At 42.2% G+C, this 15,816-nt stretch overlaps 1 protein-coding gene across 1 annotated transcript in view; it reads right to left on the reverse strand.

Moving 5' to 3' along the window:
- Positions 1 to 13,537, reverse strand: part of USP42 (ubiquitin specific peptidase 42) — a 48,630-nt gene extending 35,093 nt beyond the window's left edge. Inside the window, exons 1-3 of the mRNA XM_040634769.1 lie at positions 13,400 to 13,537; positions 8,814 to 9,063; positions 6,644 to 6,844 (exon numbers count right to left, since the gene is read on the reverse strand). Of these exons, the coding sequence (XP_040490703.1) occupies positions 6,644 to 6,844; positions 8,814 to 9,054 (442 nt within the window). The 5' untranslated portion in view covers positions 9,055 to 9,063; positions 13,400 to 13,537. The remainder of the gene's footprint in view (positions 1 to 6,643; positions 6,845 to 8,813; positions 9,064 to 13,399) is intronic.
- Between the last annotated feature and the right edge of the window lie 2,279 nt (positions 13,538 to 15,816).

Raw genomic sequence — 15,816 nt, forward strand, 5'->3', positions numbered from 1 at the left:
GTCTCTCAAATAAATAAATAAAAATCTTAAAAAAAAAAATAAAATAAAACAAAACAAGCTATGGTACATCCATACCATGGACTATTACTCAACAACAACAACAACAAAAACCCCCACAAATTATTAGTACACACAACCTAAATGAATCTTGAGAGAATTATGCTGAGTGAAAAAGCCAATCCCAAAACGTTACATACTGCACAACTCAATATATGTAAATAACATTCTTGAAGTGACAAAATTATAGAAATGAAAAACAGATTAGTGGTTGCCAGGGGTTAAAAGAGGACATCAGGGCACAAAGAAAGTGGGCGTGGCTATAAAAGGGGAACATGAGGGATTCTGTAATGATGGAAATATTCTGTATCAGGACTGTATCCATGTTAACATCCTGGCTGAGATACTGAAATACAGTGTTACCACTGGGGAAACTGGGTAAGACACGGGAGGTCTGTGTGTCATTCTTAGACTGCATGTGAATCTACAATTACCTCAAAACAAAAAGGTTAACTTTTAAAAAGGCAAAATAAGCATATTTCGGACAGAGAATAAAACAAACAAATAAAACAAAAAGCAGAGTTCATCGCTAGCAAGCAAAGTTAAGGGAAGTCCTTTAGCCATAAGGAAAAACAGCAGATGGAAATCTAAATCCACGTAAAGGAATTAAAAGCAGTGGAAATGACAAGTGAATAGGTAAATACAGATTTCTAAACACACCTTAACTATTTAAAGCAAAACTTTTATAATTTAAGGCAAAAATAACACAATATATTGTGTGATTATAACACAGGGAGATGATGACAATGGCACGAATAAATGCCAGGAGAGGGGAGATGAAAGTACACTGTCACCAAGTCCTTACGATACAAACTGGAATATTACTTGAAGGCAAACTGTAATCATTTAAAGATGTATGCCAAACCCTAAAGCCACCACTAAAAAAAGAAAACAAAGTTACAGAAAATATACCAATAAAGATTAATTATCATACAATTATTCACTCAAAAAGATGAATAAGGGAACAAAGAATAAATGGGACAAAGAGAAAACAAACAGCAAGATGGTAAGTTTAAACCCAACCATATCAATTAATCGATCTCATAGAAAAGAAAAGAAGAGAAAAGAAAAAATTACATTCTGGGTTTAAGTATAGACACAAGAGGTTAAAGGTAAAAAGATGGAAAAAGAGGGGCGCCTGGGTGGCATAGCGGTTAAGCGTCTGCCTTCGGCTCAGGGCGTGATCCCGGCGTTGTGGGATCGAGCCCCACGTCGGGCTCCTCCGCTATGAGCCTGCTTCTTCCTCTCCCACTCCCCCTGCCTGTGTTCCCTCTCTCGCTGGCTGTCTCTATCTCTGTCGAATAAATAAATAAAATCTTTAAAAAAAAAAAAAAAAAGATGGAAAAAGATATACCATGCTAACATTAATCATAAGAAAACCGGAGGGGCTCTATTTATATCAAAGTAGATTTGGAACAAAGCATATTATTTGGAATAAAGAGGGTAATTTCATCAATTATGAATAAGTCATTTAATCAGGTCATAATAATATTAAGTGACAGAGCTTCAAAACACAAAGCAAAACTGATAAAACAAAGAAAAAACAAATTACAAATATATTTTATTTCAACAAACCTCTCTCAAAATTTGATAGGACAAGTGGACAGAAAAGCAGTAAGGACACAGAAGACAGCCTCAACAACAGGACAACTAACTGGGTAGTTAGTTACAGAACTAACTATCAAGTAACTGACCATCATCAGCATTTACAGAAACTCCAAACAACAGAGCAGACCATACATCCTTATTAAGTACACATGGGACATTTACCAAACTAGACCATGTTCTGGTGCATAACACAAGTCTCAAGTTTAAAAAGATTCAAACAATAAAAAATATACTCTGACCACAAGACAATTAAATTAGAAATTAGTAACAGGACAATTTCTGGAAATTCCTCAAAATATTTGGCAACTAAACAACACACCTCTAAATAATCACCAGAGCAATTAGAAAGTATTTGGACCTGAATAAAAATGAATATGTGAAATACCGAAATGTCTGGGACGCAAGTAAAAAGCAGCACTTCAAAGGAAATTTGTGGCATTAAACAGAATGGAAAAGATCTCAAATTAAGTGACCTAAGCTTTAAGAAATTAGAATACGGCATGTTAAATCCAAAGAAGGCAGGAGAAAGGGAGTAATAAAAATAACAAACACGGATGAAACAGAAAACAAAATAACAATGAAAGCAAGAACTGATTTTCTGAGAAGATCAATAATAAGATGAATAAAAAGGGATAACAGAACATTACGAACAACTTTATGCCAGTACATTCGACATGGAAGACAAATTCCTTGAGAGACACAAACTACCAGAGCTCTTTGATGAAAAAATAGATAACCTGAAGAGGCCTATATCTATCAAATAAATTAAGTATATAGTTAGAAACCTACCCATGAGAAAGCTTCAAGGCCCAGACGGTTTCACTGAAATCTAAACATTTAAGTAAGAAATAACACCAATTCTACAAAAAGTCTTCCAAGAAATAGAAGAAAATAATCCCAACATATTTCATGATGCCACCATGAATCCTGATGCCAGAATCAGAAAAAGACATGACAAGAAACTATAAACTAATATTCACCAACATAAAATTTTAAAAATTCTTAGCAAATCCAATGATACATGGAAAGCATAATGCATCATGACCAAGTGGGGCTCATCTCTGGAAAGCAAATTTGGCTTAGCATTCAAGTAAACACTCGGTGGGTAAAAGGCACCTATGAAAACTTTCCAGCTAACAATGTATTAAAAGTGAAAGACTAAAATGCCTTCCCCCTAAGGTGAAGAGACACGGCTGTCACATCTACTTCCACGACACCCATCCAACACCGTAATGGAGGTCCTGGCTAGTGGATCACAGCAAGAAATAGACAGCATGAAGACTGAAAATGAAGAAGTAAAACTGTCCTTATGCACAGATCACATGACTGACTCCACATAAAATCTTAAGAAATCTTTAAAAAAAAAAAAAACTACCAGAATTAATAAATTTACTAAGATTGCAGGATATAAAATCAATATCCAAAAATCACTTGCATTTTTATAGTCTAGCAATAAAAAATTAGAAATTAAAATTCAAAAATATTATCATTTATGACAGCTTCCAAAAATATGAAATACTTAGGGATAAATCTGATAAAAAATGTGCACATTATATTTGTATATCGAGAATTAAGCAATACTACTAGGAAAAATTAAAGAGAACCTAAATAAATGGAGATGTATACCTTGTTTGGGGGACAGAAAACAATACTGTTTAGATGTCAATTCATCCCAAATTAATTCATAGATTCAACACCATACCAATCAAAATCCCAGGAAGCTTTTTTGTGGACAAACTGAGTCCAACATTCATTTGGAAATGCAAAGGACCAAGAATAGCCAAAACAACTTTGAAAAAGGACAAGAACACTGCAGGACTTTCCTGATTTCAAAACTTTTAAATATACAATAATCAAGACATTGTGCTATGGTGTCAAGACAGACAGTGGATCAGTGTGACAGAACAGACTCCAGAAATAGATGCATATGGATATAGTCAATTGATTTCTGACAAAGAAACTAAGACAATTCAGTGGAGAAAGGACTATCTTTTGAACAAATAGTGCTGGAACAATTGGATATCCATACTGAAAAAACCTGACCTTCAATCCATTCTTCACACCACAAACAAAAATTAACTCAAAATGGATCACTGACCAATATAAAAGCTAAAACTATGAAACTTCTAAAAGAATATAGAGAAAATCTTTGTGACCTCTGGTGAGGCAAAGATTTCTTTCTTTCTTTTTTTTTTTTTTTTTTTAAGATTTTACCCATTCATTAGAAAGAGCAGAGAGCACAAGTGGGGAGGCAGGGGAGAGGGGCTAGGAAGAGGGAGAAGCAGACTCCCTGCTGAGCAGGGAACCCAGCATGGGACTCGATCCCAGGACCCCGGGGACCATGACCCGAGCCAAAGGCAGATGCTCAACTGACCAAGCCACTCAGGCACCCCTAGGCAAAGATTTCTTAATACAACACTTAAAACACAACTGATAAAAAGAAAAAGTAATGGGGCGCCTGGGTGGCTCGGCCAGTTAAGTGTCTGCCTTCGGCTCAGGTCATGATCCTAGGGTCCTGGGTTCAAGCCCCGCATCGGGCTCTCTGCTCAGCAGAGAGCCTGCTTCTCTTTCTCCTTCTGCCTGCTTCTCCCCCTGCTCGTGCTCTCTCTCCCTCTGTCGAATAAATAAAATAAAAAAAAAAAAAAAAAAAAAGACGTGGAATTCTTCAAAGCTACAAACATGCTCTTCAAAAGACAGTGTGAAGAAAATATTCTTCTCCAGACTGGAAGATAATATTTGCAAATTACCTATCTGATAAAGGACTTGTACCCAGAATATATAAAAACTCTCAAAACTCAACAAAAAGAACACTACCCAATTTTAAATCAAGCAAAAGATATGAACAGGCACTTTAGCCAGGAGAGTATACAGACGGCAAATAACCATACGGAAAAATGTTCAACATCATTACTTATTAGGGAAGTGCAAATTAAAACCATGGTAGGGTAGTACTTGCTACACTACACACCACTTAGAATGGCTGAAGTTGGAAAGACCGACCACACCAAACATTACAGGGGGATATGCAGCACATGGAACTTTCAGTCACTGCTGCTGGGGATGTAAAATACCAGAATCCCTTTGGGAAAAAGCCACTGCGCTGCTAAATATTTACCCAAAAGAAAACACATCCTTACAAAGACCTGTTTAAACACATATATAAAAATGTTCATAGTAGCTTAATCTGTGATGGCCCCAAATGAGAAACAACCCAAATGTCCATCAATAGGTGGGTGAATGGAGAAACAAAATGCAGTATGTCCATACAATGGAATACTACTCAACAATAAAAACTACTGATACATGCAACAGCATGGAATAATGTTAAAATAATTGCACTAAGTCAAAGAAGCCAGGCAATATAAGAATACATACCTGCATAATTCCACTATATGACATTCAAAAAGATACAAACTAATCTACAGCAGACAGAAAGCATATCAGTGGTTGCCTGGGGGTGGAGGGGATTAGGGACAGGAAGGGATGGAAGGGAGTGATTTCAAAGGAGCACTGGAAAACTTTGGTGGTGATGAATATATTCATTACCTTAATTGTGGCAGTAGTTTCATAGGAGTATACAAATGTCAAAATGCATCAAACATATATTTTAAGTATGTGCAATTTATATTATACCTCAATAAAACTAAATAAAGGGATATATACCTAAATTTTGTGTATATATATATATATATATATATATATAATCCTAAACATAATAAAAAGATGTACCTAACTCACATATGTGATTACACCTTGATATACCTAAATAAAGCAAAAACAGAAAGCACGAAAGCTACCAATAGCACAGAAGATAGACACCTAATTCTGGACACCCGGAGCTTCTGAATTTTTGCATCAGTCCCTCCTCTCACAGCCCAGGTGCCAGTGCTGGGTTTCCATCCACACCCTACTTTCATTAAGCACAAAAGTAATGGGAAAGCTGTCTGTGGGGAATGAATTATGAACTTAGGGGGGAAATGAGGGCAAACAAAACGTTCATTCTGTAATTTAAAAGCCCTTGGCATACCAAACACCTCCGGACAGTGAGATTCTAGGTGATTTTCCCTCGGTTTCTTTAAATTTTTCTGTACTTTCCAAATTCTTTACAAGTATTATTTTGCTCTTTGGGGGGGGGGGTACAGGACAGTTTTTAAAAACCCGGTTTAAATTCTCCATTAAGTAAAAGAACTATTCAAAAAGAAGCCTAAGGAGTTTTCACCCTGATAATTAATGAACAGCACCCAAACACACACACATACATACACACACACACACACACACACGCACACACACACAAATCTGAGCACTAATGTAGATCAAAGAACAGGGAGAATTCATTTATAAGGATGAAGGCTATTTACAATGTATTTAGAAGCTCAAACCTCAAAAACTAGATACACTCTAAATTCTGAATTTCACTAGTCAACCACTGAGCTGGCCGTCACCTATTAAAGACATGATACATTCTAACTGATTCCCTGCCCTTTAGGTTGAAAAGGGAGCTCACACACACTAAAAGGAAAGTCCTGCATGAATTTTCAGGTTGGAGGCCGTAACAAGAGGTTCTTCTTCACTAAGACTTACAAGCCTGTAAATGCATCAAGCCTTACAATACAGGATGGAAGCCAGGAGAGACAGGATTTCCTAACTCTGCTTGCCCCAAGCTGTTGGCGGCAGACATTTATGTCACATTTTTTCAGCAAGTGTATAGAAAGCCAGCAGGGGGTTCAGAAATGCCAAATGCTGGTAAAATATGTTTTTCAATAACTTCACAGGTCAAATTAGGTGCAAAATGATTTTTACACAACCTGAATACAAATCTTAAGAGTCTTCCTCCATGGTTTCTACAAGAATAAACCAATTTCCTAGTGATCGTAGAATTCTTGGCTTAATTCTTCACTTTCATTGCAGAGAAAAAAATGAAAATAGGTTAGCATAGCACAACACTCCACAAGTTAACATAACCCAGGACACTTACATGTCTTGGAGTGTTCGTGAGATAGCATGTAATTGGCAAGAGGTGGCGTGTAGGTCAAACACTGCAGTGCTGCATTGGCAAAACAGGTATTGCCCAAATTCTGGAGCCCGGCTCCAACTCTGTGAGTCTGTTGCCACTTAAGACAAATCTTCTCAGATGGGAAAAGAACTTTTTGTGGAGGAGCAATGCCATCACCTAGGGCTGGAAAAATAAACAAGAAATATTTAAAAACAAAGCTTTGCATGCTTCTCAAGCTCAATAAATAGAAACAAATCAAACTGAACCTGATCAAGATTCGGTTTTCCCAGCTAGCCAGAAACACAGGGGGAAGGGGCGTTTTACCTAGAACGTGGGAAATCAAAATGATCTGGTTTCTTCAATAAGTAAGCTGCAATGACCAAAGGGGGGTGTTAACAGAATCTTAAAGACATCCACCAAATGCAAAGTATAGACCTTGTCTGGATGTTTTTAACAAACCAACTGTTGGAAAAAAATATGACAGAAATGTTAACGTTGAGTAGAGTTTTAATATAAAGATGTTTAAATTTTTAGAAAAGAATTTTTTAGATATACAAACTAAAATATTTATAGATGAAATACAAAGTCTTGGATTTGCTTTACAATGATGGGGAGGGGAGTAAATGGGTGAAGGTGTAACTGGCTATGAGTTGATAAAGCTGACTGCTGACTACATGAGAGTGCACTCCAACTGCTCTTTTATATCTACTTCAAATTTTTTCAACACAATCTATAGAAAATGGCTTCTCCTCGGTACCACCACCATCACTGTCCTCTTCACCAGCACTGCACTTCTAGAGTCCTCCTTAGCTGCCGGACAGTCCCAGTCTAAGAGTTGGTAGTGACGTCATCCTCATTTTACCAGAAAGGAAACCGGCTCTGAACTCAGGCTGTTGGGCACCACTACCCACATTCATAAGTATACTCTATGTTGCCTAAAAAGATGTTTATCTATTTTCAAGAATTATAAACAGATTATTAATGATAACTATGCTGACAGAACTCAGGTAAAGCTCAAAAACAACTTATTTAGGAAAGTTCGATCACCCATATGAAGACCTTTTCACAAAAGTTTGCCAGTTCCTTGGTGCTGCTGGAGATGGAAACGCCTTAATGGATGGTTCTCTATTTTAACAGAGAAATTAATGGGTTTAAGTATGCAAAGGTAGGCTTTGGCTCAGTGGGAACAAAAAGAAAAATCAGAAAAAAAGAAAGGAGTCTGCAGAAAATGGGACAAGGGCTCCAAAAAGGGCACGGCAGGGTGATGTGAGTTAAGGCCCGAGGGAGAGAAAGGAGCCCCAGCAAGTAACGGGAAGCTGGAGTCAGTGAAAAGAAGTCCTGTGGGAAAGTCTTGATGGTGAAGGCCTTTAAACTCTATGTGTAACATTCAATTAAACTGTTTATTTTGTGATATAAACTTTCCTCCCACCCCAAACACCTTCAACAAATGACACCACCTACCACATCACAATGTCACATTTACTATGAGGATGCAAAACAATTTAAGGGCCAAATTATTCTACGCCAATGACGTTCCTGAGTAGGAACTAATCTATTTTCTTTGCATTTCAAAGCTTTCAAATCCAACAATCTCAGAAGTACCAACTAAAGTGTCAATGTCTCATTTAACCGGATGAGTTTTAACAAATGTAACCACATTTACACAGCTTTAACAAATGTAACATTTACATTATCTGCTATTTTTCAAACAGCTTTATTACCACAGATGATATTAACAGGCCAAAAACTAAAAAAACAACCCACAGTTGGGTAGAGCTGTTTGTCAAAAGGCAATCTTTTTTCAAAAACATCTTCAAAATTTTCAAAGACAGACATCTACTTAGGGGACTATGGTTAACTGACAAGTTAACAAAATGCCCATCTCAAATCTCATTGCAATGAAGTTTATCCTTCAAAAAATTAAGAATAAAAGAAACTACAAATATTATAACTAAAAGTAATCCACCCTGTTAGGATACATTTTAATCATGAACAAGCAGCACAGGAAAATGAAGCCTGTCGAGCAATGTCACTGCTGGCCACTGGGGTGGCAACAGGTCTTCACAAGAGACGACCCCCTCCAAAACTACCAACCGTTGACAGCGTTTATATAAGAGTTTCTAGGAGTGATTCTGTCTTTAAAAAGTAGTACCTTGATCCTTTTGTGGTGATGGTTTTGATTTATCAGGTACAGATGAACTTGAATAAACTACAGCACCAGGTACTGGTCCTAAAGAAAGTGTGTGATTTGAAACATCATTTAGCGAAGACACAGCTCCCCAGCTGGCAGACCCTGCGTCCATGTCTCCAGGTGAGACTGCCTCCGAGCTGCCAGGCTGATTCTGATAGGCTGATGGGTCTGAAGATTCAGAAGCTTTGTCAACTATGGTCATTGTTCAACTCTGCAAAAGACAAAACACATGCAGTTGTTTTATAAACTGAGAAAAGTAATCTATATCTAACATTAGATCTTGGAAAATTATCCTACTCATATTTAATTCCTGTCAAACAAGTTACTATAATATAAAAAGAGCAATATATTTTTTTAAAGATTTTATTTATTTATTTGACAGAGATAGAGACAGCCAGCGAGAGAGGGAACACAAGCAGGGGGAGTGGGAGAGGAAGAGGCAGGCTCATAGCAGAGGAGCCTGATGTGGGGCTCGATCCCATAACGCCGGGATCACGCCCTGAGCCGAAGGCAGACGCTTAACCACTGTGCCACCCAGGCGCCCCAACAGCAGTATTTTTTAACTTTGAAATCATTTCCTTGGAACATTTAGCATTGTGCTCATCTGAACATGTCAACAATTTTTAATTATAAAACCTTCAATGAAACATTTGATTGGATCTTGTCATTCTATTCCAACCCCCCTAAAAGTCTCATGTTTCAGTTTATAATCAGGGACCTCAGTTCCCAATTCTATACATTTACCAAGAACCCATATATTTTTTTCTCCCTATTGCTTAAATCTAGAATGTGAAATGCACTAACACATTTGACTCAATTTTCAATTCACATAGAATTCATCAGAGAAAAGTCTCAACTACATGAAGAGAAAAATCTAGCTTTAATTCTGAGTTAAAGTCCACAATGACTTATTTGAAATATATTATTATTTTTTTAAAATTAGGAAGTCTCACATTTGAAAAGTTTTTCTGAGAAGGCTCATTTATTTGGTACATATGACTTTTTAAATGAAGCCCATAAGACATAACTGACATCAAACTTGAACACAAATACACGTTATAAAAGTAATCATAATTTTCTCTCTGACTCCTATTTTTAAATCTGGAGGCTCCCACTAATTAAGCATTTCCTATATGATGGGCAATGTGTTAATCACTGAACATAAATTAATTTACTTAATTTTCATAGTGGACCTATGAGAGATTGAATAGCATCCACAGGGTCTATAAAATGGAGCAATTATAACCCAAACTAGTCCAGCAACAAGAACCAGGCACCTGGCCCAACATTCCCAGCAAGGGTTCCTTCTGGCTGTACAGACCTAGTCACTGGGGTCTCCTGAGGAATGTAAACTGCCCAGTGACAACCAAAGCAAGTGTGCCACTCCTCTGTAGATAACCTTTCTCTCAGGCGTGTCCGGGACATCTCAACACCCGGACTTGGCACAGCCTGGCCTAGGACCTGCTCCACATGCTCCCCAGCTTCCATTCCTACCTGCTCTCTTTGGGCTCTTCACGTGCTGTTCTTTTTTACCTCATGCTCGTCCAGCCTTCCACCTCCGGCCAGTTACCACTTACCACTTCTCAGTTTAGAATTCATTTCCTCTGGGACACTTTCCTTGACAACATCCCTCCCCCAAGACCGGGTCAGAAGCCCTCCTGCAAGCTCCCATAGCGCCCTGCTGCCGATTTCTATGGTAGCGCTCCAGCACCTACTCCACGGCCCGTTTCACTTGTTGCTCTCCATCACACTTGCATTTCTATCCCCAGACCTGGCACACAGAAAGCTGGCCACACATGTGCTGAACAAATGAATGAATCCCGTTGATAGGAAGTAACCAGGGTTTGCTTTTAGCACTGGTTTGTGCTGAGTGATTTATATACAGTATCTCTTTCGTATACAGTATCTCATTCCTACTTTGAAGTCGGAACAGCCTTTAAAGCTTGCTTTAAAATATATTCAATACAGTCAAGTGAGAGAATAAGTACCAACATTCATGCCACCTCAACAAATGTTGTGACGCACAGTCTGCTCACAGTAAGGTTCTTTTAAAAGCCTCAATTTTGTTGTGATTTTAAATTCCAGCATGATGATAGCCCCCTGCCCTGAAAGCACAACCTAAAGATTTTTTTGGAATCTTATGCAGAAATTAAAAAGTTCATGTTAGATTAAATCTTACTAAAATAAGAAAAACTGAACTATTTTAAGTCAATCTAAGACACGGGATCTTCATTCAGGAAGAAAGCTTGAGCTGTATTTTCAAATAAAGTCTACACCACGAAACACGGTGGAGGCAAGCAAGAGTAAGAAAACAAAAGAGGAGGAGAAAGAGAAGGAGCAAAAGGTAGAAGAAAGCCAAAACAGAGTCCCAAGGGAAGGTTAATTTGGCCTCATTTACCAATAACATTTAACAGCAAAAACCTCAATTTTCCCAGGAAAAGGATTTCCCTTCAGGACAATCATTAACAAATAACCAAATAAAACCATTTTACTTGCTCCAACTGCCTTTGGGGGGTGGGGGTGGGGGTGGGGGGCTCTTAAATGAAAAAAAATTAAGGAAAGCATAGAACTCAATCATCAATAACCATATCGCAGTATAATTATGGGAAAACAAACCAAAACCATCTATTTGTCTTCATTTGTATATTTGGCCAATGAATACTTATCCTAAAACCATCAAGTATCAAACTAACCATCTGCTACAGAGATATCCTTTCTACAAGCCAAACAACATTGTAAAGGACCTAAGATTCATAAGTTACATGTTCTTTAATGTTAGTAAAGCTTCTAAACATTATGGTTATGGTTATATCAGGACTTTTAAGCAACTACTTCAATGAAAAGTTACAAAAACATGTTTGAAACAAGTTACAAACATTTCTCTCAGCATCTTCTAATGATACGCAAAAAGCAACAAAAACATGTTTGAAAAAAATGAGCACGTGAATCAAGGCTGGAGGTGTGTGGAGATACGAGACTAATCGACTTCACGAATGTTTGCTTTAAGTGCAATCTTTTATTCAGAAGTCTTAAGATTTTCAGTCCCTTATATTTCTATCAAATACCAGAATGCATTATTCTTTTTCATTTTAAAAATAAGCATATAGCTGTTTTAAACATTGTGGCACTGCACATAAAGGTAATAATATCAATACATGTAGAAAAGAAACTGATACACTCTGCTTCTTCATAAACAATGTAACCCACGTTCTTGTAACATTTCTATTTAAGTGGAAAACACACAAGCTTTAAAAAGATACAGCCTTGATTTCAATTATTTTTAAGTAAATAAAACGACTAGCCTTAAACCCTTCAAACCAAACAGTGTAGACTTGATTGATAGGAAAAGAAAGTGAAACTGACCTCAAATAAAAACAAATAAGTAAAACTGATTATTCATATCCCCTATGCACTTTGAATGAGTCGAAAGAGTGAAATTATCTTTAAAATTTACCACTCCTAAAAAATATTGAGACGCCACAAAAACGTATGAGACCCTGTAACACCGTTGTTACCTTGAAAAAGAGGTGTTAACCGAATAGCTTCTCAACCCGTTTTACTGATCTGAGTGTATTTACTTTAAATAACCAACATGTTTTCCCATAAACAAGTAAACCCTAAGGCCTCCCTAAATATAAAAGCGCTATTCAATAAAAGTAATCTCAACCGCATTCATTATAACAAGGTTAAAGTCCTAGATTGTAAAACTTCTGTCCCGTCAAATTTTCATTTCAAACATCTGAAACTGATCACTCTCTCCCCCGACCCCCTCCAGGTAAGTTGGCTCTTCCTGCCCCGAAGATAAAGAACAGGACCGAGGCGCACACGCTTTTGGGGACGCGCCGCCGGGGCCGCCCGGCCCCTCCTCTCCCCCCAGAGGGTGCCCGCTCCGCCCCGGCGGCCGGCGTGGGGAACTCGGACACTCAGCGAAGGAGCCAGGTGGACGGCCCCGCGAGGGGAACCGGCGCGCCGCGGAGGGGCGCCGGGGTGGGAAAGTTTGTCTCTCTGGGGGGTGCGGTGGGGGTGGGGAGGCGAGCCCCAGGCTCCGAGGGCCGCTCGGGGGCGGGAGGTGGCAGCCACGCGGGGGGCGGCGGGCGGGCCGGGGACGCCGGGCTCCGCGGCCGGCGGCCGGCACACGCCCACCGCGGGCGGACCGGTGCGGGCCAGGCCGCCCCGGAGCCGCCCGCCGGGCCCGGCCCACGGGCCGAGGGGGCGGGCTGGGGCTGGGTGGGGGTGGGAGGGCAGTGTCCATGGCAACCAGGGGGTCTGGCCTCCCCGCGCAGCCCGGCTCTCTGGGCGCCCGACCGCCCCGGCCACCGCCCCCTCCCCAGCGGCCTGGCCCGGCCGGCGGTAGCAACGCTGCCACCGGCGCCGCGGGGTCCCGGGCGGCCCGCGGCTGCGGAGGGGGCGGCGGGCGAGGGGCCGCGCCAGTCCCCCGCGGGCCGCGCCGGCTCAGAGGCGGCCGGGCCAGCTGCGGCCGAGGCAAGCGGGGCCCTCCGCGGGCCCCACGCCGGCCAGCGGCGGGCGGGAAGGAGGCGGGAGCTTACCTGACCCGGCTCGGCGCTCGCTCCATCCCCCTCGGCCGCCGCCGCCGCCGCCGCCGCACACAGCCCAGCCGCCCGGCGGGGGACAATGACGTGCCTCCATCCGGGCACCGCCGCCGCCGCCTCCGGGTCAGCGCCGCGCCCGCAGCGCCCCGCCGGGCCGCCAGGGGGCGCACCAGGGCCGCGCCCGCACGCGCCGCCGCCCAGGGGCCGTCGCACAAGAGGCGCGGCGCGCAGCTAACGGGCCGGACGAGCGCGGGAGGGGCCGTCGTCAAAGCGCCGCGGGCGCAGGCTGGCGCGCGCGTCACTGGAGCGCCAGGGCGCCGCGGAAGGGGCGCGCTGATTGGCGGAGCCGAGCCGCGCGGCGCGGTCCGGGGCGGTCTTTCCCCCGAGCCGCTGGCGCGAGCGGATCGTACGGCGCGCGGCGCCCGCGGGGCCCTAGTCGGCCCTCGCCGCGCCCGTCCGCCCTGCGCGGGGACGCGGCGAAACGGGGTCCTCCAAACGGACACGGCTCCGGGAGAGCCTCCCTCACGCGCTGCGCCTGCGGCGCTCGTCCCTCGGCCTAGCGACCCAGCATTTAAGGACGCCGGAGCCAGCCGGGCGCTAGCTCGCAGTCAGACTTCATTGACTGCGCGACGGGGAGGGGAGAGTTTGAAACCTGGCTCCCCTGGCCAGCCCGTCAGGATTGCGCCTCAGATCCAAGCATTCCACGCTCTTTGGGGCAACTAGACCAGCTCTGGCTCCCCAGTGCCAGATCCACACCCCCAACCACTTACTGGATGTCTCCGCGGCGAGATTGAACGAGAGCTAATTAATTCATCGCTGCATCTCCCCTCCTCCACGACCCTGCTCCTCTCTGTTGGGTTCTCTGCTTTGATTAAGGAAAAGGCACTCTCCTGCACTAACCTGAGCCGATCCCACTGTCTAATCCCTAACACCAAGTCCTACCCGACCCTCCCCTAGGCAACCTCCTCGCCACACCCATTCCCTCAGTCTCCTGTCTGATGCTCTCCTCCTAGTCTGAACTCCCTTTCCACCCTTATTTTTCTGTGATCTCCTTGATCTTTCAATAACACAGGTCAAACGTTGCTCCCCTAAGAGCCTTCAGCCTCTTATTGGCCCACAGAATAGTCTAGAAGCCTCAGTTCCCTTTCTTCTTGTGTGTGTCCCCAGCCATAACAGACTTTTTTCCTACAAACACCCCATTCCTACGTCTGCTTATAAAAGCCCTGCCCGTGCCTCTTCTTCATGGAGCCCTGCTTGAATCCATCAGAATCTTATTACTCCCCCTACAAGACCAGACATATTTTTATGGTGACTCTTCACTATTGTTATGGAAAGAAATCACTTGTGTGATTACAATATCACTTGTGTCTTTGGAGCACAACATTGAAGTACTTTGAGGAAACAAAGAGGGAAAAGGTGTATTCCAAACCTCCAAAATTCAGTGCTCACTTTTGGGATTAACGCCACAACTTACTTCCTGATGAAGAATGGTTATGGAATTTCACCTTTGTGGCCCTTTCAACACTAGTAAGATTTGTAAGATCAGGAGGGCCATGGGGATGGACTCAGTAATTTACTTGCCTTTCCCCCAAGTGACTTTGAGATGATTGAATAGAGAATGAGAAGGAATTAAAGAGCCAATTCCTTAATAGTCACCTTTGTTTTGTGGTAGTTCAAAATGCTTCCCTTGGAAGTCACACTAGATGTTTGCCTTCCAATTTCATTTTCCATTCAGTGTTCTATTAAGTAAGTACCCCCGCAGTCCACCTTTTAATACAGTACCTGAGCAACTTACATAGGAAGAGGGGTTTGGGGGTTTTTTGTGTGTGTTTGTTTTGTTTTGTTAACCATCCCTTAGCGTTCTCCGCCAGAACAGGCTCTTGGGGGCGGGATTACTCAGCCCCTTCCCCCCCTTTCTGTGCCTTGAAATCAAACAGAAGGCCTTTTCCTCTAAAGAATTTCAGTGCCACTTATTACAGCAAACTGACAACATAAGTGGAGAAGTTACAAAAGATATTAGGAAGTCCCTGCCTTCAAACAGCTGGGTCTTTGGCTGAGAGGTAAGCCAACTTGCCCCAGAAACTTGTTTTCTTCCAGAGCAGCGCTTAATCCAAAGTGAATGCTGTTTGGAGATTTCACTTTGCCTCTGTTCGTACAAACTGTATGACCTACACAGATTACTTAGCCCATTGCCTTTACCAAAACTGTCTTTATGCTGAAGGCAAACTCAGCTCGGGTGCTCCACCTCCCAATCCACATAAAGAACAAAAAGTGTTAGAGGGAGAAGTTAGATTTTCCAAGAACCTCCAGACACTTAGGGAGCTTGTAGTGGATGCTGGAAATGCCCCACCAGATCCCCATTACTGGCTGATGCATGCATTCCCCTCCCAGCTGCTATGAGTGTTAGCTGCGAA

Source organism: Ursus maritimus, unplaced genomic scaffold (assembly GCF_017311325.1).
Source record: "Ursus maritimus isolate PB19 unplaced genomic scaffold, ASM1731132v1 scaffold_2, whole genome shotgun sequence".
Lineage (NCBI taxonomy): Eukaryota > Metazoa > Chordata > Mammalia > Carnivora > Ursidae > Ursus > Ursus maritimus.